Source organism: Hippocampus comes, unplaced genomic scaffold (assembly GCF_001891065.2).
Source record: "Hippocampus comes isolate QL1 unplaced genomic scaffold, H_comes_QL1_v1.1 scaffold367, whole genome shotgun sequence".
NCBI classification, from domain to species: Eukaryota; Metazoa; Chordata; class Actinopteri; order Syngnathiformes; family Syngnathidae; genus Hippocampus; species Hippocampus comes.
Window position 1 is genome coordinate 941329 of NW_017805741.1, and position 27678 is coordinate 969006.

Below are 27678 nucleotides of genomic sequence, written 5' to 3' on the forward strand. Positions count from 1 at the left end.
TCCGATCTGCGTCGCCACGTGGGCGATTTGGTGCTGCATCCCCTGGACCGCAAAAGCACAGACGCACGCAGATTTTGTACAGCCACTCACCCTTCCAAAGGCTTATACGGGCTTACTAATTATGATTTTCCCCCCCCCCCCAGCTGAATGACTACTTGGAGTCAACCAGTCCTCCCACAAGCATCTCTAGTTGGTCCAAAATGCTGCTGTGAGTAGGTGCAAGCCCACCCCCCCCCCATCCCCCCTGTCTATTTTTAAAACTTGTCTTTCACACACATTTTTATTCGACAATTTTTGACAGCTGCCTCCATGAGTTACAATGCTTTTCCTGATGACAGGACGACCTGTAAAGTGTACTAATAATTGTTAACACTTGGGTTATTTGGAAGAAAGTGTGTCTGAGATGTGATTAAGACAACTGGGAACTGTTGTAAATTGTGGGTGAAAATGCACAACATGTCTCCTTGAATATTTTGCTCAGGGGAAAAACAAGTATGCTAGGCGTTTGATTTACCTGGAAGTCAAAGATACGTTTTCCAAACTGCACTCTCTGTCTTGTGTAAGGAACTGTGTGGTCAAAGCAGCCTAGCGCAAGCCCCAGCATCTATAGGAAAATCGATGTTCAATGCAATTCTTTTTCAATGTGCGTGTGTGTGCGATTTTTTTTTTAACCTGCGCCGCAATTCCTATCCTGCCTTCATTCAGCATTCCGATAGCGTACTTGTACCCGTGACCAGCTTGGCCCAAGATGTTCTTCTCGGGCACCTGCACAACACACATTAGCAAAGCACACATTGCTGAATTACTACTTGGAGTCAACCAGTCCTCCCACAAGCGTCTCTAGTTGGTCCAAAATGCTGCTGTGAGTCGGTGCAAAAACAAGTATGCTAGGCGTTTGATTTACCTGGAAGTCAAAGATACGTTTTCCAAACTGCACTCTCTGTCTTGTGTAAGGAACTGTGTGGTCAAAGCAGCCTAGCGCAAGCCCCAGCATCTATAGGAAAATCGATGTTCAATGCAATTCTTTTTCAATGTGCGTGTGTGACTTTTTTTTTTTAACCTGCGCCGCAATTCCTATCCTGCCTTCATTCAGCATTCCGATAGCGTACTTGTACCCTTGACCAGCTTGGCCCAAGATGTTCTTCTCGGGCACCTGCACAACACACATTAGCAAAGCACACATTAGCAAAAGTCACGAAATTCATTCGCAACCCCCTCCCCGAGTTCGGACCTTGACGTTGTCAAAGTTGAGCGGGCAGGTGGAGGACGCGCGCAGTCCGAGCTTGTTTTCCTTCTTGCCGATGGCCAGGCCTTCCGTTTCCCGGTCGACAATGAAGCACGTGATGCCTCTGTAACCCTGTAGTTCGCAAATCACAAGAGGCGGTGAGCAGTCAAGGCCAGGAAGGACTTCTCGAACTGATCTTGACATGATCAGAAGCACCCACTTACATTTACAAATCAAATTTTCCCTTACATTGTGAAAGCGCTCCATCAATAACGATGTTTGGTACTGTATAGTATGAGGTCGCATTTGAAGGAAAAAAGCGCTACTCACAGCCGAGGGGTCAACGTTGGCCATCACCAGGAACACACCGGCATTCTCCGCATTGCTGATCCACATCTTGGATCCGTTGATGACGTAGTAATCCTTGTGTTTTTCCGCACGTGTCTTCAGCGCAAAGGCGTCACTGCCCGACTCGGCCTCGGACAGACAGAAGCTGCCAATCTGCGCGCGAGACGTAGCCTTGTAAACGGACCTCGGAATGTGCGGGCTTCAGACAGGGCGTTTTGTTATGAATGTCAAACCTCCCACCATGTCCGTGCACAGCCTGCTGAGGTACTGCTCCTTCTGAGCGGCCGTTCCCAGCTGCATCAAGAGCGTGTTGATCAGAGTATTCTGGATGTCGCACAGCACGGCCACAGAGGGGTCCACCTTCGCCAGCTCCTCGATGACCAGGATGGAGGAGAAGAACGTCGAGCCGGTACCGCCGTATTCCGCGTCAATCTCAATGCCCATAAGCTGCCCGTGAATGAGGTAATTAGCAAAAGAGCATTAGCCAACCGCACAATTCTTCACTTCAGGAACATTGTTGGGGCAAAGACAGCTCTTACCCCCTGTTCAAAGAGAGATTTGATCACTGCTTCATCCATAAAAGAGTGCTCATCCATCTTCGCCACAAGGGGAGCGATATGTTCTTGTGCATACCTTTTCACTGGGAAGGAAACAAAATCAGATCATCTTTTAACATTTGAATGAGCGGAAATCCCATGAATCCCTTCCAGCCACCACCACCAACAACAACAACAAAAAAAATCTAATATGTTTTTAAAGAAAAAAGTAGCACTCAAAAATATTGTACTTTACAAAAACGTACAGTAATGGTTGTAAAGAGTTCAACGGGCTTTGTTGCACTTTTGGACAAAGACCCCAGTTTGAGAACCACCGCTGTGAAGTACGGCTACAAAAATAATGTTCAACTGATGCATTACTCCAACTGTCCACAAGCAACAGCCACTCACCTGATTCCCTCATCATGCTCTCCTCCTCTGAATATGACTGCAAGGGAGGGAAATTCAACACCCCGGCCGCTTGGATGGAGTTCACATCTAGGGCAGACTTGGTGGACCTGCTCCTCCATCCTGGCTGGCATCCAACCCACGGCCGAGTGAGCTGTCTGCAAGACTATTAAAACAGAAAAAAAAGACACATTGGGAATGTAATCTTTTGTCGTTGTTGCAGTAGCTGTCTCTCTCTCTATCAATATATATCAATTGATATTAAGTGATAAGGAATGCGTGAATGGTTCCGAACGCAGCCTGTGATTCTGAATGCTAGCTGTTAGCAGCCACAGTGTTAATAACGTTAGCAACATGGCTATCGTAAGGTCGTGCACTTTCAACGAACAACATGATCATGACAACAAGATCGGACACATTTAACAGGCAATGACATGATGTCGCCGATCCCGGGTTTACCTTCGACAAAGCCCTCACGAACACGGCAGCCATGATTTGTTATACAATGTTTACATGGGTACTCCGGAGGGTGATGTTGCATCGAAGAGCATCGGATATTCCGCCACCGTAAGCGTCAATGATGACATGACAACCATTTTTGATCCGTATGGTGATTTTAAAATATTTTATTATCGACAATAAATACACGTGAACGTCGCGTTACCATTATAGCGGAGGTGGAATGGGAGATTTGGTGAACATTCTCTGGGAACAATAGACGGTCTTCCTGCTTCCTATTTTTAATGAATGCAACATTTCCACGACTGACTACAATGACGCGTCGGAAACCAAGCAGCAGCTGCTGAGCGTTCACCTGTCAACATTGTTATATTCGCGTCATTTGAAAACATTTTCGTTAACGTTACATTTTAGTAGATGCTCGAAAAAGTCTTAATGGAATACGCTGAAGTGGTAGGGGAGCTGCGAGGGCTCGGGATGGCGTGCTAACGTTAGCCGAGTTGCTACCATCCGCACCGGTTGAAAGTGCTGTTTTAAGCCCATCCTGGATTTGACACACCGAGTCTGGGTTCTTCTGGGGGATGCTCTTTGGGTCGCGGCGCTAAACGAGCACCATGGAAGAAATCAAGACGGAACCGGTGGATTTTGTCAGGGAATTTCAAGAATACCTGACACAGCAAACGCAGCACGTCAACATGATCTCGGGCTCCATTTGTGAGGAAAAGGACCCAGGTGAGGATGCATGCCGAGCAGTTTGAGCATCTATTCGGAATCCTTGATGTCGGGTTCCGCACTTTGCCCTCACTTGTACGGGAAGATAATTCGGCGCATTAATAGTATCCACACAGTCTTTTCCCCAAAAAGCCAACTGAGTATTTGATATTCAGCTCAAGATCCATAACCACCCTTTCGTCTCATTGGCAGGACATCCTAGTAGGAGTTACTGTTTGTTTGTGTTTTTTGTCACCAGTGGCACCAAGGAGTGAGCATAATGGTCTGGACGCCCCATCCGTGGAGGTAAGCCTGCCCTTGGAGGAAGGGTCCGACGTGCAAATGGACGGCCTGGAAAGGACATGTGACGGCAAATACAAGTGCAGCTTCTGCAGCTACGCCAACAAGGGCATGGCTCGGTTGATCGAGCACATCCGCATCCATACAGGTGTACTGTCTTTCTTTCGTGACAATACTCAAAGCACGTTGTGTGTTCATGTTCCCTTCCTCGTGTCCTGCAGGAGAAAAGCCGCACCGCTGCCAGCTGTGTCCCTTCGCCTCGGCGTACGAGCGCCACCTGGAGGCCCACATGCGCTCTCACACGGGCGAGAAGCCGTACAAGTGCGACCTTTGCGCTTTCCGCTGCAGCGACCGCAGCAACCTGTCGCACCACCGCCGGCGGCGCCACAAGCAGCTGCCCGCCCGCGTGGCGCGCCCGCCCTTCGCCGGCAAGCGAGGCCTGACCACCCTGCAGAAGCGCAGCGGGCCGCTTGGCTTTGGCAGGCGCCTGCTCCTCAATTTCGCGCCGTCGCCCAAGTCAGACTACGCCGACGACGTGCCTCACAAGCATCACCACCATTTGAACATGACCGAGCACAGGAACCCAACCAGGCTGCTGCAGAGTGACTTCGACCGAGGAGCCAACCCTTTCAACAGCCCGCTGGAGCAGTTGGCTTCGCTGCAGCCGGCCGACCTCCACGGCGAGCCCCCTCACGTAGCCCCAAGCGGCAACGAGAAGCCCATAGTGATACAGGAAGTCACGGGTGCGCGAGTCACCCCGTGTTCCAACGGCGTGCAGACGTCAACGGCCAAAAGCGAATACCCCGGGAGTTCCGCGCCCGGCCTCAGTTTGGACGCCCGCGACGAACCTTCGTGCGCAGGGGGCAGCCGGCCCGGCACGCCCCTCGCCGCCGACGCCCCGGAATGTGACAAGCCGCAGCGGTGCCCGCACTGCGACATCCATTTCCCCGACAACGTCCTGTACACGATCCACATGGGCTGCCACGTCTACGAGCACCCCTTCCGCTGCAACGTCTGCGGCCACACGTGCACCGACAAGTACGACTTTGCGTGCCATTTTGCTCAAGGGCAGCACAGGAAGTGACTCTGACGCTATTCGGAATCGGTCAGGAGCCACTATCCACTACTCACGAAAAACTTTGGTCCATTGTTAAATTTAGGCGTGAACAATTAAGCAAATTCAAATCTGCATCACAATGTAGTGGATTGAAAGTGCGAGGGGGGGGGGGGGCTATAATAAATATGGGGGGGGGACCTTAAAAATGTTTGTATTAAATCGCAATAATGGAATTGGATTATATGCGTATATATGATAATGGATGCCGATCACGATGCCTCATGCCATTTAAGATGCCAAAAACTGTCGGCAGTTAAGCACATAAACACACTGGTCATTATTTTGAGGAAGGTTGTTTGTACTTCTTTGAAGGAATGTAGTTTGGCAAAGGCTGCTGCAGATGAAATTAAACACAAATAAACAGTATTTTACGTACTTTTTTTTTAACATCTTGGCTGAATTAGCTTGACACACGAACAGTGCCTGTATTATTTTATTTTATTTTTTACATCATGTATATACTGTCAATTGTAAGATGACTTAGAAGTTCTTTTATTTTTACTGTCTACTTGTTTGATAACTGAAGCAGTATAAAGGTGACCTTAATTGAAACCACTGGTTGGAGGTGGATTTTTTTTTTTTTTTTTAACAGACTCACCGGCTAAAAGTTGGAATGGTGCTGGACTACTTTTAAGAGGATTTCTTGCTTTTCACAGTCAAAACGCATCACCGCCGTCTTCACCACATGATCCACGTCCATGTCGTCCTCTCCCCGACTAAAGTTCAGGTCTTGAACAAAGTGTCTGCGCAGATCTTGGAGGACTCGCGTTTTGGATTCGCTCAGATGAGCGGCTAAGGACCTCATGTGTCGAGAGGATAGGCCGGTTTCTGAAAAATGACAAATCGATCTGAAAAGCGCACAAGTGGAGATGCAAAACCGTGCATTAGCGCGACCAGGTGGATAGGATACGTTATCCTTCTTTTTGGATTTAAACAAACAAAAAAAAAAAAAGGCAGAAGTTGGAAGAATTTTAGCCAATGTGAAGATCTAAATTACTGTTTCAACATAAAATGTGAACACGTTCAAACTAAAACAATATAAATTAACCCCCCTGAGAAAAAGCTTGAACAATGTAGCGGACAACTGACCTCTGGCTTTCTTCATAGCCTCGGAGATGAGACGGCGACAGGCCTGGTCAGCCTGGTGAACCACGCTTGTGGCGCATCTATGGCGGTCTGCCTCCTGCAAGGTTGAAGTTCACTACTTCAGTGCTGGACTTTTAAAGTTTACTAATTAAAACGGGACTATTATGAATGAACGCAGAGAAATGGCAAGGACCAGGAGCTCACGGGGACTGAGCAGCTGCAAATTTTTTTTTTTAAACGTCGGTTTGAACAACAAACAATACAATGGGAATTTAGGTAATCCCACACAACCTATACAACACCGGTATTAGAAAAAGGGAAAGTAAGCGTCTCGTGCTCCGGCCACATACTTTTAGTCGATAAAGAAACACAGATCCTGCCGAGAACTCTAGTGGGACGCAAAATAATGCCGCTGGCATAGACAGATTTGTAGAAAAATAATTTGTGTTTTGGCGTAACAACTTGTCTTTATTTTTGTTGTGCTTTTGCACACCTAACAGTCACTCTTAGCAAAAATAGAGTAAGATGTAAATAAAAGTCATCCTTCACAATCTGTCTTTCAGAAACCTTTTGTTCTACGTCGTCCTCAAATGGGCTCAAAGGGTCGCTGAGTGCGCAGGAGATCAACTCCATCACCCTCTGACTGAAAGAAAAAAAAAAGACTGAAATGTCAAAAGACAGAGGACAAAAACAGCTCACGCGTTCATCTTACATGTCACACTCTGACAAATCATCTGCCGTGTCCACCGCGATGCTCTTTGCCTCCCACGGGTTTTTCGTTGGATTTGGAGACTCCAGACGTTTTGCCATCTCCTCAATCACCTCAGCGGGGACGGGACGAGGCCGGGTCTCATTCCGGCTGACGCACAGATCCAAGCGGCACTGCACATACACCTGGCAAAACCCCAGCGAATCTGCAACGGTGGCGTGTCGAGGGCATTTCAGACTACCACGGTATGACAAAGCTGTATTTCTTCAGTTGTCATTAGTCGGTCCAAAATATGCCTACACTTCCGAGCCAGCTGGAAGACCTCATATCTCATGCTTGGGTAGTAGAAGTTGTCATCCAGCAGAATCAAAAGCGGCGCTGCGTCGGCCCGGGCGGGGTCGAGAGGCGGTGTCAGTAGAGCGCGGGCGCAGCGTTCCCATGCGGGCCCGTCGATGCCGCTGTCGCCCGGACGCTCGATCGGCATTTCCTGTTTCTCCAGGAACTCGTCGAGGCAACGCAACACCGCATTTCGGTGGATCTTCCATTCTGTGCGCTGCAAAAAGTCAAATGGAAAATCAGGGCAAATACATTCAGCAGAAACTTTATTCGGACGGCTGCACGACAGTGTTGCAGAGTGTTGTTTTTTTTACAGCTGGTCATTGTTGAACAGATGTTTTTAACCCTACTTTTAATGTCATGCCCTCATATGTGGGAAGGGACAGCCAGTCGCCGGTTGACTTTTCAGCCGTTTATTGAACCCTAACGCTAAGTGTATACTGAACTGACACGGGAGCTGCTGTCAGCCTCAGCTTACACCCTAGACACTCACGCCAAGTAATCAGACATTCACTACCCATTCAAACGATTACAAAATGGCGCTCTCACGACATACAGTGCCCCATTCTAGGGCCTAAACACAAACGTATCGATTCGCGTGTTTCACTGCTCGTACCAGTGCATTCAAGTGACGTACACCGAGACAACAGGAAGAGAAGTCGTGAGCTGGAATTGTAAAAACACACGAGGCCATTTGAAAGCTTACCGCCTCTTGTGACGTCGCGTCGTCGTCTGCCTCTCTGGTTTGAAAAGCCTGGTCGGGGATCAGCCGGTCGTACTGCACCACGGCGGCTCTCCACCCGCGCCTTCTCGCGGCGAGACAGACGCTGCGGGACAGCGAGGACTTCCCGGCAGCGGGAAGACCGCAGAGGACGCACAGGCAGGCCCGAGCTCGGTCCGCGCGCTCGGGCTCGATTGCTGCTGCCATGCGACTGCGGCCAAATTTAAAGGCCGTTCAGAATGTTTATGTTTGCCCCGTGCGGCTTACTTCCGCATTCGCACTAGACCCGCCCACATCCGGTTGTATTTTATTTATTTTTATTTTGCTGCATACGTCACGTTTACACCGGGGGTGCAAAACTTCTTCTGCCAGAGTGAAGGTAAAATTACGCTCTTCGCTTATTAATTGATGATATAAAAATTTCAAGAAACTGCTACATCGCAATTTTCCATTCGTTGAATAAACAATGATTTTAGCGTACGTGTTAGAAACTTTTGACCCGATGTGCGCGCGTGGAAGCCTGCAAACATTTGGCCGAGGATGAATTGATTGACCTGCACAAGTCTACTTGAGAAAAGAATGTGAAAGTTGCTCTTCAATTGACTGCCGAGCCGAGATTATCATAAGGAAATATTTCGTGGGGGAGGGAAAAATGTGTATGAGTACATATAACATTTTATTTTAAAGCAATATCACCCACTCGCATATTCCCCTATCACTTAAGACTCAACTGTCAAGCACATATTACAATAGAAGTTTCCTTTAATTCACAAAAGCATTAAAATTGTTTGGTAAATATACAAATATATATACAGTATATCTGATTCAATTTGATGACATACATCCCAGTAATATTCCAAAACACATGATGCCATTTTCCATGTTAGAATGATCAATTTCAAGACTTCAAAGTGCATTTTTTTTAGTTTGTCCTCAGTTGTAAATAACATCTAACAATCGGCATACCCCCCGCCCCAATACCACCGCAAAAAACAAAACTCAATTTAGTTTGGTGGACGTGGGGCTGGAATCGCTTTGGGGACTCCAGGGCCCTGACTGGGAGCTTGGGGATGTGCAGAGGTAGTGTTTGGATCTCTGTTCCAATAATCAAGCTCTCCATACCTGAAACTGAAAGTATGTGGGTGGGGGTGGGGGGGGCGTTGTGTAAGAAAACCATAAGAAATGGGAATGAGTAATAAAACTGAGTCGTTACCCTGATATTGGAGCTGAAGCAGCCGGTGGATACGAAAGCTAAAATGACAGAAAACACATACTGCAATTCAGGGACTATATATGACATGAAAAAAAAAAAAAGAGAACACCCCTTTTCACGCATCAAACTACATCCTGAAACCTATTTGCAGACAGAATCCAGCTGTCAATCAAAACCGGTTTTACCTGCTGCTGAATACATATCCCATCAAATGCCCTGAGGCTATGACAATTGAGAAGAATAGTTACCCTCTGTGGGGGGGCTTCTGTTGGACTACGAGAGGTAGCATGTGTCTCAGTATTGCGGTCTGAGTGTCCGTTGGCGCTGCCGTGATGTGGCCTGGCAACGTTCAAATATGCGCACTTGCGTATTGCCTTCATACTGAGGGGATTTGAGTTTTTAACATCATACAGTAAGATTGCGTGTACCTGAAACGGCGAACGTGTCTGAGGCAGGGGTTGAGCGCATCTCTCCGGAAGAGGAACAGCAGCACCAGGATGAGAAGAACAAGCAGTGGAACGACGAGCAGGAAGAAGATCAACAGGCCGTCCCTGAGGGAGTAGTCTTGAGGCGCACGATGTATATTTGATGAGGGTCCGCAAAAAAAAAAAAAAAAAAAAAAAAGTCGACGTCGTTTCCAGAAAATTGTCATTATCGTCTTGTTTACGTTTCAAGTACACTAAATGCTGAATGTCAAAACGTAGAGTGCACCTATCTTGGGGGGTCCACTGTCAATGCTGCCGCCTATGCCTGCCCGGTTGCAGTTCGGTGGGCTCCATCCGTCGTCGCAGTGGCAGTGCCCTTGGTCGTTGCACACCTGGAGACGGCAAGCGACACGAGTCAGCCTTGACGCGGGCGTGGGAGATGGGCAGAAAGCGCCGCGCTCACCCCGTGGCCGTTGCACGTCCGAGCGTTGTCGCAGTCCAAGTTGGGCCGCAGGGCCGAGGCGTTCACACACTCGAAATCCAGACAGGTCTTCAAAAGACGAAGATGACAATGACACACGAGAACCCACATTAGAGACAGGCCATCTTCGCCAAAGTTGTTTGTGCAGTTCACTAAAAATAAGCTAGAACACAGCAAGTTTGCTCGCTTGGTCTATGTCAGGGGTATCCAAATTACAGCCCCGGGGGCCATTCGCAGCCTGCCATCCATTTTTCGGGGGCGCGCGAAACGAAAACGTTTGGGCGTCGCCGGTCTATGTGAAAATGTTTCCGCGGCGGTCCTTACTTTTCCTTCAGCGCACGGACTCCCAGGGTTGACATAGGCGGGATCCAGCACATCCGGCCCCAAGTTGAAGTCGGCGTTGACGCACGTGGACCCGTTGATGATCTGGATACTGACGTGCGCACCCGGAGGCGGGCGGTTGACGTCCACGTTGGTGCACTGCACCTTCCCGCACATGGCGTCCCTAAAATATGAACACTCACTTGAGCTTTCTAACCCCGCCCACACACACGGATTCATATTTCAAGTTTACAGCAGCAGATCACAACGATACTCACGCCAAAGGACATTTGATATAATCTCCAGTGCCGGTGATGCCGCAGTTCCCGAATAGGTTTCCCTGCATGTTTGCATGCAGAAAGCAAACATCTGCTGCCTTCGTTGCCGGATCTGACAACATGAGGGGAGAACAGTCGGAAATCTGAAAACTTTCTGCCCGACGTTGGCCCGTGCATTTGGGGCCCTCTTCATGCCGCCGCGAGCGCAAGGTCGCCGTAGAAACCAGTAAGACGACCCAAACGCGCAGCATCAAAGCGCACAAAGCGCGCTTACGGCTAAGGTACCTGATGGGCAACCCTGATTGGCCGCCGGTGAAAAACAGACCTGGTGCAAAGAGGGCTTGACACTGCGAGTCGTACGTCTGGCATCGGCCCTCGTAGCAGTACGCCGCCTTGTCCCGACAGGGCTGGCCGTCCATGATGTAGAAGTCGTCGGGGCAGAAGGCGCCGGTGCCGTTACAGAACTCGGGAAGGTCACACGCGTCGGCGGAGCCCCTGCAGGGCGTCCCGGCCACTCTGAGCTAGGAGCGGGACCGAGTGACAATCGCAGTTAAAAAACCCGGAGCTCGGCAAAAAGGCGGCGGGCGCTTTTGAAAAAAAAAAAAGGATCGCAACAACACTGTGCGCTTGTCACGCTAACACGCATCCAACGGGAATCGGACAACGTGCCCACCTGACAGTCACTGCAGCAGCTCCCCTGAGCACAAGCCGATCCGGAGGTGAGTTTGCAAGTGGCAGCGTCACAGCATTTATTCTGGCATTCCTGTGGAACACACACACACACACGGACGCACACACATTTTATTTTCAAATTCAGTCCAGTTTTAAAAAGCGGCGCATGGCTTCAAATGTTTGTCAAGTGTTGCTGGCGCGCATGGCTACCTCCGGCGTGCCGCAGTCGCACTCCTCGCTTTCTTCCAACAAGCCGTTGCCACACTTGGCGGTGCCGACCACGTCCGAGAGGGAGGGCTGGTTTATCAGACACACCCCTCTTCCGCTGACGATGAGGGCCTGGAAATCTTCGCCGCTACAGCGGCTGAAGCTTGTGGCGCCGCTGAAGCATCATCGCATGCGTAAATAAGACCGTTACGTGGCGAAATAGGCAAACTCTTTTTTTTTTGTTGTTGTTTTTACCTGGCAGTGGCCGCCATGATGCAACTTTTTCCATCACAGCTGCAGCGGTTGTCATCGTGACTCATGCCCAGGTTATGACCAATCTCGTGGGCCACAACGCTGGAGGTGTAGATCAGCTCGTCGTCGCCAAACTGGTGAATCGCAATCAACGATCAGATCATGGAGGCAAAGTTTTCCCCGAATATGTCCAATTGCATTCATTCCTTTGAAATGACGGGTGAAAAAAAGATCAGAAGCCAAGACTCGCAAGCCTGTATTTCAAATTTCACTCGTGTGTTGCCTTTCGGCTCATAAACTAAAAGACTTTTTTGGTCTTTTCTAATTTCGTATGAAAGCAAACAAAACGACCTTCGTCGGACCCATTCAAAGGCACCGCATGACGGGAGAATAGAAGGAATTTCACTCATCCGCCACGTCACCTCCGTCTCAGTCCAACTGGTTATCCTGCGTGCTCGTGTACAACACACAAGTGTGAGGCCTTCCCCAGAATAAGAGCGACAGTTTGCCGTGCCGACTGGCGTTTGGAGTGAAAGAGCCTTGGCAATCAACCGCAGAGATGTCTTAAAGGAGTTAAAATGACCCCAGTGAAGCCTTGAGAGTGAGCACAGTCAAACCAGCGAATAAAAGGATGCACTCGTTGTTTGGTGAAAGCGCGGTCCTGTGATGAGAGGGCCGCATCAAGAAATGTGAAGGGCCGAAAGAAAACGCGGCAATGTATGAAAAGTGACACCAAGCACCGTCTTCGGAGTCAAATCAACCTTGGTGATGCGTTTGGCGTCAAACTAACCACGGTGATTCCCCCGGAGGTGGCGGCCGAGCACGCCGTGCCAACGAAAGCCATCCCCAGCACACCTCCCGGGTACGAATTGGGCCGACCGCTGAAAGAAAACACAACAACGGCGACGACAGGAGCGCAAGCGCCATCAGCTGCGGATCGCGCGTCTCGGACGTCGCCTCGGCCGGCCGATTACTCACACCACGAGTTGACCGATGTCGTGCCGGTTCCTCGGCAACAGGTCGGACTTCCTCCACTTCACGAAGCTGCGTAGCACGTTGCCCGCGGAGTCCTCCACTTGGAACGGGTTGGACTGGCTAAAAATCTCCAGGCCCACGAGCACCACGCGGATGTTCAGCTGCTTGTAATACTACAACGGCGCAGAAAGGATCATGAAAGAAGAACATTTTTTTTTATCCATCTTTTCAGATGTCTTACCCCATCCAGCAGGTTGGCCATTTCCACCATCTCCTCGAGTATCGCCGTCTCATTTCCTTGCTTGAACTGATACTGTCAAGTCAAACGAACACAGAGAAGTCCAGCATATTCGCCCTCGGCTCTCCACTAATTCACGATGGACATTTTTTGCCCCGTTCTCTTGACATTCATTTCAACTCACCCTGAGATTATCCACAACCAAGACCAGCTCCACGTATCTGGTCTGAGGCAAATTGCGTTTCTTCTAGAGAAACAACAGGAAGAAGAAAAAAAAAAAAAACAAGGACACTTGGGATCCCCCCCGTTGACACTGCAAGATCACATCGCGAACGGACGGTAAATGTGAGCATCCAGACCCGCAGCAGAGCAGAGATGGCCTGCGTGGGCTCAAAGGGTTCACGCTTCGGAGTGGCCGCGTCCTCGCGGACCACGCCGCAGGTGACGGGTTCGGTCTGAATGTCGGCCAGTCGGTACAGAAGGTGATCGTTGGTGGGGGACAGCGGCACAGGCTCGAGTCCATAGCTGTCGTTTGCGAAAAGGATCACACCCCTGGACAGGAATCACGAGTAAATCCACGCAAAAAAGCAAAAATGACCCCAACTGTCATTTGGGGGCCTTCATGGGTGGCGGGTTGTCATCCACGCAAGTTCTTTTTAATCGATTTTTTTTTTTTTTAATAATCCCGCCAAAATGATCACTAATCTAGGTCGGTCAAGATCCAAACCTCAATCCGTAGCACGTGCTGAGTGCAACCACCGAATTCTCGTCGCCTTCCACCTCTCCGTGATAATAACAATGCACCTGGGGGGGACAAAATGAAAGCAACCGCATTGAGTAACGTTGCCGAAAGACAAAACGTTTCCAGTCAGCCATCCACTTACAGATTTCGGACGTGTTGCTGTGTGATGATCAGCCAGGTTAAAATTATTTCGAACAAAATCCGGATGTAAAAAGTCTCTGAGGAAGAACACGATGAGTCACAACTGCAGCATTTTAGATGAGGTGCATTGCGAAGTGGTGAAAAACCTGTTTCTCTTCAGATGAACGATGTGAGGACTATTGCCGATTTTTAGGAGATACGATTTATACTCCTCCGATTTCTGAAATTGTGATGGGGGGGAAAAAAAAACATACTTAAAAATTCGAGGACTCGTTTTACCTCCTGACACGCTTGACCACAACTTGCCTGTTCGGGAAGCAGCTGAGGTTGCACAATGGAATATTTAGTAAGTTTCAACCCATGAGTAATCTCTGGAAGGGAAACATAAGGGTTTGACAAAGGTGTTGAATTCATTTTTACACATTTCTTCATACCTGACATCAAACATCAAACAAACACGACTCACCTTTGCTGTCTACTCCAGAAATGCCAAATAGCAATAAAACAGCGACGATGTGGTATTCTTCGATCATGTTCTCACGACATGTGCCAACTACGCCAAGAGAAACATTTTTAGTGAGTCTTACTTTAATTGAACAGAGCGTCGAACCTCGGTTTCCTTCTATTGAACGTCATGGTGGGCGTGGCTGGACACACCTTTCACTTCTTTGAATGCTTTTCTTCTGTTGGATTTGGCAAATTACAGCTTCTTCAAACCATACAAGTTGTCATTTTCAGTCTCTTATTTTTAGTCGAAGGAATATGGTAGAACAATGCGTTAATAATTAGCATGAAGTAATTAATACAAATATAATTATATAAAGCACGTATTTTTCTTCCCTTGACGGTATTATTGTTGAAAAATCTCTCATAATTAGAATAGAAATATGAAAAAGTCAATATTAATGGAAGTGAAATTGATTATGTAAAAAATATAATTTAGGTGTTTAAATGTCGCGACAACATACGAGATCTCGGTGCGTCCTTTCCGCTTATGCGGCGGTACAAGCGGAAGTGACATCATGGCGGCTGCCGCAATATGCGTTTATCCTTAAATAATCATAGGGAAAAAGAAAAAAAGTACACAACAGTATGTCAAGTTCCTGAACTTATTCAAAACATGCAATAACAGAAAAGTAGTGTGCAAAATAGAGAAAAAACTCCAACAATGCCAGGGGTTGCATTTATATATATATACAGTAGTCAAATAAATTGAAATTTCCTTCACCTTATTCGTGAGCAAATGCCCATTTGGGACATACCAGATCTTCTTCCAGCAGATATCAGTTCCAATATGACGCAACACGCGGAATGGAGACACAGAGAACGAATCTTCTTGTCCCAATTTGTTTTGTTGGAGCATCAAACAAATACGATCCATCTGCGTCTGTAACCTATCCGGGAGAGAAACACGATAGTGCAACAAGTGAAATGGTGTCTGCAGAGCAACAATGCCGCCTCGTGGTGAACTGAGAGTATTAACATTGAGACTCCTTTTGCAATAATGCTCATTCTTCTTATACAGTATTGGAGCAGTATGCAATTATTACCAACAAAAATGTTGACTCCCAAAACAATTTCCACCCTTCTGTGTATTTTTGGATTTTTTTGCGGGGTTTATAAAGTCAACTCGAAGTACTGATTGCCTACAAATAAATGTACCAAACATGAAGGGTGTGAGGCACCCAGCAGAGGTCTTCTTTTGCAACACGCAGCCACACGCACACAGACGTACACCGCGCTGTGTGGTGGAGCAGCAGATGACAAAGGCTTAGAGCACCCACTAATCCTCTTGTCCACCATCTGGTTGCTCCGCTCAAATTAAAGCCTCCCGACCCAGCAAGGACTTTCACAGCAGATGCCTGCATCTGCATGCCATGTTTTGACATCAGCTTCACAATGACGTCATCAACGTGTGACTCTTCACCACCCATTTGCACCTGTTCAAAGGAAAAAAAACAAAAATGTTTTACTATCAGGATAAACAGCATCAAAACTATGAACACACCATCCAAAACAACATCCAAACCACAAAATGAAATCGTACCGACAAAAACTGCATTAAAAAAAAAACATGCGATGAAGTTAGGTTGTCTTTTGTGTGTATCTGATGCAATCTTTCGAAGCATATCATGCTCTGCATTGTCTGTTTCCAATCCTTCAGTGTGATTGGCTGACATCATCGAGCGTGAAATGCTATTTTTGTTCCGCGCTTGCAAAGTGTCAAACCTGCCTGCCACCAATTTCACATGTTAACACTGTGCCAAGGCTGTAAAACTGTGCACACGCCATCAAGATTTGCCTGCAAGCGAGACCCATGAATGGGACTTGAATCAAGAAAGTGGAAATTCATGTCACGTTTCCTTGCTTATTTTTCTGCTTGCACCCCCTCCGAGTAGATTTTATTTTTGTCCGCTTGTGATTGATGGCTACGTGAGGGATTGGTTCTCAATTTCCTCGACGCTGATACACTTTGTGTGCAAAAGGCCGGCCGGGCTCCGAACACTTTAATAATCGGTTCCCATTGGACCCCACGCAATGGTAAATCTGCCTGCTCCTTGCAATTCCATCCTGCTGCTTTGGCTCCCTTATTCAAAACATGCAATAACAGAAAAGTAGTGTGCAAAATAGAGAAAAAACTCCAACAATGCCAGGGGTTGCATTTATATATATATACAGTAGTCAAATAAATTGAAATTTCCTTCACCTTATTCGTGAGCAAATGCCCATTTGGGACATACCAGATCTTCTTCCAGCAGATATCAGTTCCAATATGACGCAACACGCGGAATGGAGACACAGAGAACGAATCTTCTTGTCCCAATTTGTTTTGTTGGAGCATCAAACAAATACGATCCATCTGCGTCTGTAACCTATCCGGGAGAGAAACACGATAGTGCAACAAGTGAAATGGTGTCTGCAGAGCAACAATGCCGCCTCGTGGTGAACTGAGAGTATTAACATTGAGACTCCTTTTGCAATAATGCTCATTCTTCTTATACAGTATTGGAGCAGTATGCAATTATTACCAACAAAAATGTTGACTCCCAAAACAATTTCCACCCTTCTGTGTATTTTTGGATTTTTTTGCGGGGTTTATAAAGTCAACTCGAAGTACTGATTGCCTACAAATAAATGTACCAAACATGAAGGGTGTGAGGCACCCAGCAGAGGTCTTCTTTTGCAACACGCAGCCACACGCACACAGACGTACACCGCGCTGTGTGGTGGAGCAGCAGATGACAAAGGCTTAGAGCACCCACTAATCCTCTTGTCCACCATCTGGTTGCTCCGCTCAAATTAAAGCCTCCCGACCCAGCAAGGACTTTCACAGCAGATGCCTGCATCTGCATGCCATGTTTTGACATCAGCTTCACAATGACGTCATCAACGTGTGACTCTTCACCACCCATTTGCACCTGTTCAAAGGAAAAAAAACAAAAATGTTTTACTATCAGGATAAACAGCATCAAAACTATGAACACACCATCCAAAACAACATCCAAACCACAAAATGAAATCGTACCGACAAAAACTGCATTAAAAAAAAAACATGCGATGAAGTTAGGTTGTCTTTTGTGTGTATCTGATGCAATCTTTCGAAGCATATCATGCTCTGCATTGTCTGTTTCCAATCCTTCAGTGTGATTGGCTGACATCATCGAGCGTGAAATGCTATTTTTGTTCCGCGCTTGCAAAGTGTCAAACCTGCCTGCCACCAATTTCACATGTTAACACTGTGCCAAGGCTGTAAAACTGTGCACACGCCATCAAGATTTGCCTGCAAGCGAGACCCATGAATGGGACTTGAATCAAGAAAGTGGAAATTCATGTCACGTTTCCTTGCTTATTTTTCTGCTTGCACCCCCTCCGAGTAGATTTTATTTTTGTCCGCTTGTGATTGATGGCTACGTGAGGGATTGGTTCTCAATTTCCTCGACGCTGATACACTTTGTGTGCAAAAGGCCGGCCGGGCTCAAATAGGAAAAGAAAGTAAACATTGGCAAAAGGTTGGCTGGAAAACGTTGGCGTCTTAAGGCGGAATGTGGCCGTTGGATGGCACCTCCAATCTGCCGGCACAGCACCCAACAAAAGTGTCATCAAAGTATGTGATATACTTCCATGGGAGGGGATCTCTTCTTCATCGACTCTGACTCTGGGCCAGTTTTGTAAAGAAGCATTCACGCTCACATTTACACCGATGGACAATGTATAGTGTTAAACTAACCTCAGAAGCATGTTTCTGGAAGGTTCAGTTCAGTTGTATTTAACTTTGAATTTCAACACATTTGCATATCGGTGGTCCTAAGTTTGAGAACCGCCATTCTGTACATTTTATGCGTGTCAGTTTTTTTTTTTTTTTTTGCGTGAAACAATAGGTTGAGGAAAAGAGGCGTCAAAATCAATTGATGAATTCACAACTGATCGATTATCAAAGTCTCAGTCTCTCAACAGTAATTATGCTCTGATTTCTGTCGTCCTTTGTGAAAGTGGAGCAGTTATGTACATGTCCGGTTCGTTCATTTGTACATTTTGCAATCAAAGATACAAGTAAACTTTTCTAGATTTTTTTTAATTGTGATGATTCTGACCCTGCCCTTGTTTTTTCTCTTGCAGTTTTCATCAAAACAAATTTTCCCTGAAATATCAGCGCTATAAATGACACCACATGGTCAAAATCGGTATTGCGCAAGCTTTTGCAGTTCAAAGTGTGCAAGATGTCAAACGATTTCCCAAAAAGATGCTTCTTTGTAAAGTGCGGATTTTCACTGGAACCGATAAATGGGGGCACAATGTCGATCCACATCTCCCGCAGCGTAAGAAAAGCGTCATTGACTTTTCTCGATCGCAAGCAACAGCGCGTGCCGGCAGCGGGAAGATGCGCGCGGAGCGAAGGGATGCGTCACCGGATTAGCGCCTTGTGAGTCCCACCCTCTCCTTCGCATCTTGAGCTGCTTTGAAGAAGGTCACACGGCTCGCCGCCCGCCTGCCCCCGAGAAGCCTTCCACATGAGCCAGCCGGGCCTCGTCGCCCCACCAGGATGAAGAAAGAGAAGAAGACGTCGGTTTTCACGCTGGTCCTCCTCCTGCACTTCAGCTCGGGTAGGTTTTGTTTTCTTGGATAGGTCTTTGCGCGTGCTTCAGACTTCCTCGGCGCTTTAATGCCTCCGGCATGCTTGCATTCGCACGCAATTCCAAGCATCCTTTCAGATTGAGGCGTAATCCCCATTGTTTTTCCTCCCCACTGCGTCCATCTCCTGCCTCGATCCTAGCAAGTAAGTGACTGTTTGAGACAGAAGAAAAAAAAAAAAACATTCTCGCCGAACTTGTTGCTGATGTGATGCTCATGTGGCTTTCCGCTGAAGGACAATCGGACTACGCTCCGTATTTCTACGACAATGGACCCAGCAGTACCAACGGGAACATGGCTTTGTTCAGCATCTCTGAGGACACACCAGTCGGTAGGAGCTTGGTGCTTTTTTCTTCCCATTACAGCGTACATGACAAAAGATTTTCCTCAATAATGCGACAAAAGTCAAGTTGACGTCGATATTTTTCCTCCCGCATGGTACCGGGGCGGGTCGGCCGGTTTCGGAGCGTGGGCCAGTTTTGCGTAAAGTGTTTTTTTTGACCCACCGGCAGGGAAAGAAATCCATCTCACCATTACGCTGAATGTAGTTGTAAAAAAAAAAAAAAAAAAAACGTGTCACATTTCTCCGTTTCTTCATTCCTAATTGACTTGTGCTTTTAGTGTATTTCAGGTGAGGCATTTTTCAAACAATCATCTCATTTCTGGTAAAGCAATTGTCGCAAAGTATTGCCATATGTGTACTGGAACCAGTGTTAGGAAGTGACGAATGAATATGAGCCGGCGATCATGTTCTCACGAACGAACGCTCTCGTTCATCCGCGACGCCGATGAGGATGAGCGGTGTAGAAAACGGACGGATGGATGAATTGTGGCGTTCCGTACGCCTTACCTGGTTTTTATGTTCAACGATTCCCATGCAGGAACGCAGATCTATGTCCTCAATGGCAGCGATCCCGAGGGCGATCCCATACGATACGGTCTGACGTTCCAAATGGGCTCCAAAGAGTATTTCAGGGTTGATCCCAAATCCGGAAACGTGACCCTCATTCTGGAGCTGGATCGAGAGGCGAGCCCTCCGCTGGCGACGTCATCTCACAGGAAGTCTGCTGCAACTGACATTTCTTCAAATTCTTTTTGTAGAAACAAGATGAGATTTCTGCGCTCGTGAGCATCACGGACGGGCGTAATAAAGTACGTAAGCAACGGCGGGATACCGCTCACCCAGAAGCCGTCCGCTTGCGGCAGTCTTGCGTTTTGTTTTCAGGTGGTTGAAAACGTGAGAGTGTTTGTCACCGACGCCAACGACGAACCGCCAGAGTTTCAAAACCTTCCTTTTATCGTCAATATCGCAGAGGTGAGGCTCTCCTGAAACGATGACAAATGCTGGAAATGCAGTAAAAAGCCGACCCCCGCGATGGCCTTGTTTTGCTTTTCTCCAGGATGTCGCGGCAGGCAGCAGCATCTACAGAGTGCAGGCGCGGGATAAAGATCTCGGCTCAGGAGGAAGCGTCTCCTATTCCCTGCAGGTGAACCTCCAGCTTTCAGTGCGATGCAGACGACGCGCCGTCGCCAAGCCGTTCCATTTCAGCCCCCCCGGCTTGATAATTGTCACGTTCGAGAGATTCCAAAGCTCTTTTGTTTTAGCAGAGGCAGACGAGAACAAAATAGTGGATATCTAAATGCCCCGTCATCCTGCGCAGGCTCCGATCGGCTGAGCCTGCGCAGGATGACGGGGCATCAAGGAGAGCTATTTGATGGCACGCTTGTCGTGAAGAATGCGAGGCCGGGAGGGGAATCTGGGCGAGGGTGGAGGGCCACCGGGTGGGTCTCAGTTGGCTTGAGGACTTTTTGTTCCGCAGCTCTCGGCTGAGGTGATCCAGGCAACTGTGCGGTTCGTTCACTCGCTCAGAAGTCCTGAGTGGGGTCCAAAATAGGATGGAGGGCTCTCTGGTTGGACCCGGGGGGGAGTTGGGAGGGGACGGGATGCGACTCGAGAGGATGCCATCCGGGTTCGAGATACATTGTTGAACATGTATAAGCGTACCTATTGTGTCTCCTTTTAGCGCTAGATGTCAAAAAATCTTTGCAGTTCCAAAGACAGCGCTGGTTTGTCAATGCATGACAAACATTTACCATCTGGAAGAGTTTGCCAAATGACCACGTGAAGTGACCGGGCTGCCAATGGAACGGGGTGGAAAAAAGGTCATTTCAGTGATGGGATAGCGTGTCGAGGGAAAAGATTAATCTCATCCCAAACAAATATGTGTGACTTGAGTGGATTAAATTTTAATTACATTTTGAGCAAGGCACGGGGAGCTTAATAAGGGCTTACGTTGGCCAACGACGTGAGTGACAAATGTCCGCCGCCGTTGCCGCTGATCAGACTAACCGCAATGTGAACCCCTCGTGTGACGTCTGTGCCATCAGCCGACGCCGTTCTCCAAGTTCACCATCGACGCCCACAGCGGGATCCTGAGGGTGAAAGCGGGCGAGTGGCTCGACTACGAGACCACGCCCACGCACTTTGTGACGGTGCTCGCCAAGGTGAGAGAGCCTGAGGTTCACGCGCACGAGCCTGATGCCGTTGCGGTGATCCAGGCTCACATTTTGACATTTGGTGGCGTACAGAACACAGTCGAGAGGGGTTTGCATCTTGCGTGCGTGGGTTTTCTCCAAAAAAACACGCCCGAGAGGTCAACTGCAGAACTCGAAATGATCAATAGAACTAGAACGTGTCCTTCTCTCACACGCGGCTGTCTTGCTCAGGACGGAGGAGGGAAATACAAGGGCAAACATCAGGTTTTGACCTCCACAGCCACCGTGACGGTTAATGTCCTGGATGCCCAAGACACGCCCCCGTCTTTCGTGGGAAGGCCTTACTTTGGTTACATCTACGAGGTCTCCGTTCCTGTAAGTTGTCCACTCCGTCCCGTAAAAAGCACGGGCGCCGTTTTGATCCGACGTTTGTCATCTAGGGCTCAGAGATTCTCACCGTTTACGCCCGAGACGGCGATCAAGGCAATCCCAACCCCATCTATTATTCCATCATCGGCGGTGAGGGCAATCGAAGCGCGCCGGATCACGTGGATGTCCGACCACAATAACGCAGACTCTCTCTTCCAGGGAGTGACGGCGTCTTTGACATCAACAGCACGAGCGGGTGCGTCACGCTGACAACCCAGCCCTCCCTGCTGAAAAACGAACTCTACGAAATTCAAGTCAAGGTAGCGCTTTTCGCCTTCGGGTATTTTTGCTTGGCAGCTCGGCGTGCGCCGATATTGACCGGTCGCCGGTCCATTGTTTGTCTGGATATGGCCCATCGATTGGTGACCAGTCAAAGGTGGAGCCCGCCCCGCGGCTCAGCCGCCAAGTCGAGGAGGACGAGCGCTTGTGAAAAGGGATGGACGGTCGATTGGGTTCTTACGTCTCCGCGTACCCGTGTCACGTTCCCGACCAGGCATCTGAGGTGGGAGCCGACGGTCTGCTGCGGGACCACGACACGGCTGTGGTGACGGTACGAGTGGTGGATCTCAACAACCACCCGCCCACCTTTTACGGCGAGAACGGGCCGCAGAGCACGTTCGAGGTCACCATGTCCGAGCATCCTCCCTCCGGCGAGATCCTGCGGGGATTCAAGATCACCGTCAACGATTCTGATCAAGTACGTCGGCGCTGATGTAGCCCTCAGAGTTGTGCATTCCTCTGCTTTCTAGCATTTTTTTTTTTTTAGCAGATATGGCGTAGATATAGATCATAAACACCCTTCCAAAAGTAGACATCTTTTTTTAAAATGGCACCGAATTCACGATTCTTCCTATTTCCAAAGGGAGCTAACGCTAAGTTTAAACTGAGGCTGGTGGGGCCCAGCCGAGTTCTCCGAGTGGTCCCTCAGACGGTCCTGAACGAAGCCCAGGTGACCATCATCGTGGAGGACGCATCTGGCATCGACTACGAAAAGGGACCCACGCTCTCGTTTAAGGTCGGGACCGAAAGGATGATATTATGACGACTTCTCCGTGTTTTGGTCAAGACGTCGCAGTCGTCATGAAATAAAAGGAGCGATTATTATTATTACAGCTGTTGGCGGTCGAGCTCGACACTCCCGAGCGCTTCAGTGCGACGGCAGACATCGTGATCAACCTCCTGGACACCAACGACAACACTCCCAAATTCACGTCGGACTATTACATCGCCAGGGTCGCCGAGAACTCGCCCGGGGGCACCAGCGTTTTTACAGTTGCGGTGAGTCAGCCGACCGAAACGCTGTTGCCGAGCAATACTTTCGATTCGACGACGTGTTCCTGAAAAGCCGACGAATCTCTTCCCAAGGGTGGATTTGATTCACGTCGTATGGCCGCTTTGCACCGGGCGACGTTGCGCGGGCGTGCAATGTTGGATTCATTTCGTTTTTTTGTCCGCTTCGGCGCGTCGTCGCGTCGGTCCAATCTGCCCGCGGCTTGCAGAATCCGCGTCATGACTTTGACTATATTCGCAACTTCAAATTGGTCCTCGCTCCGGCTGGCTCTCGATGGCCCCTAATTGGCTGGTCTGAGCGAAGCACAAGTTGCAAACTTGCAACGCATCCGCAACAGCCTCTGTGGCCTCTGACCGCCACTTTGTCCCGCTTCCTCCGCCAGGCCAACGATCCTGATTCGGGGCCCTGGGGCGAAGTCAAATACAGCATTTATGGACCGGGATCAGATCTGTGAGTAAACCTCCCGCAGTCGCACGCGTCGAGATCCGGAAGCGGAGGCGCCGAATAAAGAAGACGGCAGAAATCGGCCACCGCACTCCACAAACGGCCTCGCCCTTAAGATGGCGGCTTATTATCATTGCGGCTTATCTCCTAATTGGATTGGAGGGTTAAAAATAGTTGGCGGGGGCCCATCTCGCGTCGTCGGAAGAGCCAATTAACATGGAGGGTGACAGCTGCAGCCCGAGACGTCGCGGCGAGGTGAGAACGCGCGCGCGGCCAAGGGAAAGTGCAAATTTATGCGCCTCCGCAGGCGCTCGCCGGAGTTAATTGTGTGAAAGTTGGCAGTCTGCGAGTAACTTGTGAGTTATCGCTGTGAATAAAACGGCAGCGAGCGCGGTGTTGACACAAATACACCGCGGGGGCAAAAATATCAAGTATTTCGGCCATATTTTTCTTCTTCGTGTCGTCCTATTTTTCTGAAGTGCATTTTTCAGCAACTGCGGACAAAATTCCAAATTCCGAGCGGATGAAAAAGTCGTCCCGATTCCGCAGGTTTTCCATCCAGCCGTCGACGGGCCTCATTTCCACGCAGCCGTGGACGTCGCTGGACGCCGAAGTGCGCTCCAAGTTTAACTTTTACGTCAAGGCGCAGGACTCCGAGGGAAAGTACAGCCTGGCCGAGGTCTTCGTCACCGTGCTGGACGTGAACGACCACTCGCCCGAATTCGACGACCCGTTGCTGGAGAAGACGATGGTCATCGGAACGCCGATCAAAGTCGAGGTGCGTGACGTGAGAAGAGACGCGCGCGGCTTACGGCGATTTGGTCATGCCAGGGCGAAAAGGAAGCGAGCGAGCTCTCGCTTGATGAATTTTGTTGTGCTTCCTTCATTGCGCGGCCGATGTTGCGAGCGCAAATTACGGGTGAATTTTTTTTTCATGGTTTCCAGTTCTGTTCAGAGGTAGCAATGTTTCGGAAACTAGAAAGCGCCCCGGCGCCGGTTCTTCACCAAGATGACAAAAGCTTTGTCGCGTGACAAGTTGCGTGAAGCTACTTACCTCGCAGGCGGTGGACGAGGACGCCGAGTCTCCCAACAACGTGGTGGAGTACTGCATCATGTCGGCGGATCCCGACGACGCCTTTGAGATGGACGCCCGGACGGGCGAGATCCAGCTGAAGCCGTACATCAAGTCGATGGAGATCGTGCGCAACATCACGATGCAGAAGGACTGCAAGTGGTCACTGGTGGTGCAGGCACGAGACCGCGGCTCTCCGTCCTTCAGCACGACCGCCGTGGTCAACGTCGACATCACCGAGGCGGTAAGGCCGTCCGAGCCTGGGACGCTCGCGCCCACCTGCGCTGTAGACAAATTGCTGCCTCGCTGCACTGCGGCTCATTCGAACGTGAAGACAGACGCACAGTGAACCCCCCCTCACTCTTTTGCCCAGGCAAAGGGACCAATCGTAGGCAAACTGCAAACTTTCCGAGCGCGACCGTCGTGTATAAAGTGGGACCAATTCCATCGCAAGCGTCGAGTCGCTCAATTTCGTTTGGAAAAATGAGCCAAATGGCAAACCGGCGGGGGTTCGCTCACTCTTTTGCCAAAGGGACCAATCGTAGGCAAACTCCGATCAGAAGCGCCGACGGTCATTTCCGAGCGCGACCGTCGTGTTTAAAGTGGGACCGATTCCATCGCGAGCGTCGAGTCGCTCAATTTCGTTTCGAAAAATGAGCCAAATGGCAAACCGGCGGGGGTTCGCCGTCGGAGGATTCACGTTTCGCTTGATTTGCACGCCACCGTGTCCGTCGAGCTGTGTGTGTTTTCATCGCATGGCTCGGCATGTTGACGATGTTCTGTTTCTGGTCTTGTGTGTTGTGCATCGTGCTTTCCAGGTCAAGGGACGTATTGTTTCCTATTTCCTGGGCCTCAGCGAGCGTCCGCTGACCGTTTTTGGAATTTGTTTCAGCCTTGTCGTTACCCTCCTTTTGCTCACTGTCTGCATCTCCACAACGCTTTACTGTAACGCAGTGAAAAAGTCCCGAATCAACCCGGACAGTAACTATGTCAAAGTGGTCCGCAGACCCAAGTGAGGGAAGGGATGCCTCCATGTCACGTTGTGTTTGTTTCTTGCTTCGCTTTGTGAAAGACGAGCGAGGAGGACTCGTTCACGTTTCCCCGATCTTCGAGAGCACTTATCCTCGGAAGGCACCGAAACGGAATAGCTAGCTCGCGCGACGACTCGCGGTACCGCGGCAGAATTTGTAGGGGCGCATTCGTTGGTGAATTTGGTACCGAGTGACTCCACGCGCTTCACAAAAGTTCGGAAGTAGGACTGGTGTGAATCGCATCCACAGAACAAATCTGCCGCCAAAGCCTTTTCCCTTTGGCTCCTGGACTCCGATTGGCACGTGACGTGTCTTCCCTGATCAGCTCCACGCCAAGCTCGGGCGCGCCCCCAAACGATTGCGTGCGGAGCAGGGCTGTCAAACTCTTTGGAGTTCACGAGCCATATGCGACCGCCAAATTTGACACGAAGGTGTCGAAGCGGTAAATCGGGTCGCGTCACGGCACAAATGAGCCCGCTTTTGGCCTTTCGGCTGTATGCTTGACCCCTCCGGTCCGGAGAACGCAGCGGGGTCGTTGTTCGGGCCGTCCCCTGCCGGCGCATCGCCGATCGATCTATCGCACGCCGGGAATGACGCTCGCATGCTTCCAATTGTGTGTGCTCTTTTGCAGACTCCTCTCAAGGGGCCTATGGCGGCCTTTTTAATGAGGAGTCGGGACAACCCCATGAAAGCGTTAGGCATGCTTACCTTCATTATTAGCTTGTCGGTAGGAGCGACCGTTCTCATCTCCACGGCCATCTACATGCGCAACGCCAAGTCCCAAAACAGGGTGACGCCTGCGCGCCGCATCATCAAGAGGCGACCCGGGCGCCGGCAGCCTCGGACCTTCAACGTGCTCGCCTTCAAATTCGGCAAGCCCTCCGAGAAGTTCCTCGCGCAGGATCCGGAGGGGAGCCCCGAGCGGGAGAGCGGCACCCAGAGAACGAGGCGGCCGCAGCCGCCGCCGCCGCCGCCGCCCTGCGCCCCGTGTCTGCCCCCGCCGGCCCCCGAGAGGTCCCGCGCTGTCCCCACCATATCGGGAGTCTTGGCCTCCAAAGGTTCCAGGAAAGGCAAGCGGGGCGGTCGCAAAGAGGGCAACGTGAGCTCGGCGCTGGTTTCCGAGTTGAAAATGAGGCTGGAGCAGAAAATTAGAGAAAACAACCAAGGTTACTATTAGCCGGACGTGGCAAAAGTACTCACGCCGAGTAGAAGCACACAGACTTGTGTCGAAAAACAGACTTCCCATTCATTCACTTGGGTCAAAGAAATTACAGACTGAAATCAACGTCATTACAATCGGAAAAAACGGATCCGTTTAGATGACCGGGCGTGAAAAATCAAATCGCTCCAATGTTGAATTAGCCGGTACGAACAACAGAAAGACAAAGAATTTCACCGCTCTCTATTTGCATCTTTTTTTAACTTGACCTCATCATCCCTGGAGGTCAAAGCCGGCCAAAAGCCTATTTTGACAGGGCCTAGAAAGTACAGATCAATGTTTTGAAATATTTCGCGTCAAAACAAAACCTCCTCAGAAAAATAAAAATAAAATCAAGAATGCGCCAGTGAAGGGCGGATAACTGAAAGCGACAAAGAGCAGAAGAGCATTACCACACCGCCATCGTGAGGAGGATCCCATCATCTTAACCGCGGAGATTTGGGCGTCTGGAAAGAAACGCCTCGGCTCTACTACGCCGCTTTGGAGTAAAAAAAAAATCAATAAAATGAGCCCATATGAGCAAATCCGGTAATAACGAGGACTGACCCAATAATTAATAACACTGTACATTCGACACAGTCGTTTAAAAAAAAAAAACACACATAAAAATCAGCTTGTGATGAAGTGCTAATGTTGCTCACCGCTTCAAAGCTAGCACAGGTTCT

The 27678-nt window shown here is 49.3% G+C and overlaps 5 protein-coding genes across 10 annotated transcripts in view; 2 read left to right on the forward strand and 3 right to left on the reverse strand.

The window, feature by feature from the left end:
* acadsb (acyl-CoA dehydrogenase short/branched chain) overlaps nucleotides 1-3664 on the reverse strand; it is a 5390-nt gene extending 1726 nt beyond the window's left edge. The window contains exons 1-8 of one of the 4 annotated variants that reach the window (XM_019883532.1): nucleotides 3645-3664; nucleotides 2521-2683; nucleotides 2113-2213; nucleotides 1814-2020; nucleotides 1556-1726; nucleotides 1232-1357; nucleotides 673-765; nucleotides 515-604 (exon numbers count right to left, since the gene is read on the reverse strand). In XM_019883532.1, the coding sequence (XP_019739091.1) occupies nucleotides 515-604; nucleotides 673-765; nucleotides 1232-1357; nucleotides 1556-1726; nucleotides 1814-2020; nucleotides 2113-2213; nucleotides 2521-2536 (804 nt within the window). In that variant the 5' untranslated portion in view covers nucleotides 2537-2683; nucleotides 3645-3664. Of the gene's footprint in view, nucleotides 1-514; nucleotides 605-672; nucleotides 766-904; nucleotides 995-1060; nucleotides 1154-1231; nucleotides 1358-1555; nucleotides 1727-1813; nucleotides 2021-2112; nucleotides 2214-2520; nucleotides 2684-2976; nucleotides 3090-3644 lie in introns of those variants that run through there. The other 3 variants (XM_019883529.1, XM_019883530.1, XM_019883531.1) reach the window with 3 other exon arrangements.
* On the forward strand, nucleotides 3174-5656 carry LOC109523985 (zinc finger protein Pegasus-like). The gene is made up of 3 exons (XM_019883535.1): nucleotides 3174-3708; nucleotides 3947-4135; nucleotides 4209-5656. The coding sequence occupies exons 1-3, from the start codon at nucleotides 3591-3593 to the stop codon at nucleotides 5069-5071; spliced, it is 1170 nt and encodes a 389-aa protein (XP_019739094.1). The 5' UTR covers nucleotides 3174-3590; the 3' UTR covers nucleotides 5072-5656.
* A 21-nt stretch (nucleotides 5657-5677) lies between these two features.
* On the reverse strand, nucleotides 5678-8251 carry pstk (phosphoseryl-tRNA kinase). Its single transcript, XM_019883548.1, has 6 exons — nucleotides 7942-8251; nucleotides 7200-7452; nucleotides 6903-7104; nucleotides 6758-6833; nucleotides 6194-6287; nucleotides 5678-5932 (listed from the first exon to the last, which is right to left on the reverse strand). Exons 1-6 carry the CDS (start codon nucleotides 8161-8163, stop codon nucleotides 5706-5708), a joined length of 1074 nt encoding a protein of 357 aa, XP_019739107.1. The 5' UTR covers nucleotides 8164-8251; the 3' UTR covers nucleotides 5678-5705.
* A 444-nt stretch (nucleotides 8252-8695) lies between these two features.
* On the reverse strand, nucleotides 8696-14540 carry adam9b (ADAM metallopeptidase domain 9b). Of its 2 annotated transcripts, none has more exons than XM_019883474.1 (22): nucleotides 14368-14540; nucleotides 14208-14272; nucleotides 14048-14121; nucleotides 13903-13978; nucleotides 13746-13822; nucleotides 13378-13570; nucleotides 13203-13265; nucleotides 13022-13093; nucleotides 12784-12953; nucleotides 12596-12686; nucleotides 11809-11939; nucleotides 11557-11728; nucleotides 11348-11437; nucleotides 11000-11195; nucleotides 10675-10786; nucleotides 10400-10580; nucleotides 10058-10144; nucleotides 9881-9986; nucleotides 9598-9733; nucleotides 9418-9508; nucleotides 9170-9207; nucleotides 8696-9084 (listed from the first exon to the last, which is right to left on the reverse strand). In XM_019883474.1, exons 1-22 carry the CDS (start codon nucleotides 14432-14434, stop codon nucleotides 8961-8963), a joined length of 2412 nt encoding a protein of 803 aa, XP_019739033.1. In that variant the 5' UTR covers nucleotides 14435-14540; the 3' UTR covers nucleotides 8696-8960. The 2 variants fall into 2 exon arrangements, with proteins under 2 accessions (XP_019739033.1, XP_019739035.1); XM_019883476.1 differs by having other exon boundaries at nucleotides 8696-9078; nucleotides 14368-14539.
* A 4288-nt stretch (nucleotides 14541-18828) lies between these two features.
* Nucleotides 18829-27055, forward strand: LOC109523955 (cadherin-related family member 1). 2 transcript variants are annotated; one of them, XM_019883472.1, is made up of 18 exons: nucleotides 18829-19003; nucleotides 19174-19176; nucleotides 19267-19362; nucleotides 19913-20058; nucleotides 20133-20183; nucleotides 20257-20346; nucleotides 20432-20518; nucleotides 21420-21536; nucleotides 21759-21902; nucleotides 21968-22046; nucleotides 22116-22216; nucleotides 22450-22653; nucleotides 22819-22971; nucleotides 23070-23234; nucleotides 23630-23697; nucleotides 24241-24469; nucleotides 24753-25007; nucleotides 26426-27055. In XM_019883472.1, exons 1-18 carry the CDS (start codon nucleotides 18943-18945, stop codon nucleotides 26969-26971), a joined length of 2595 nt encoding a protein of 864 aa, XP_019739031.1. In that variant the 5' UTR covers nucleotides 18829-18942; the 3' UTR covers nucleotides 26972-27055. The 2 variants fall into 2 exon arrangements, with proteins under 2 accessions (XP_019739031.1, XP_019739032.1); XM_019883473.1 differs by lacking the exon at nucleotides 26426-27055 and adding an exon at nucleotides 25582-25859.
* Nucleotides 27056-27678: the final 623 nt, after the last annotated feature.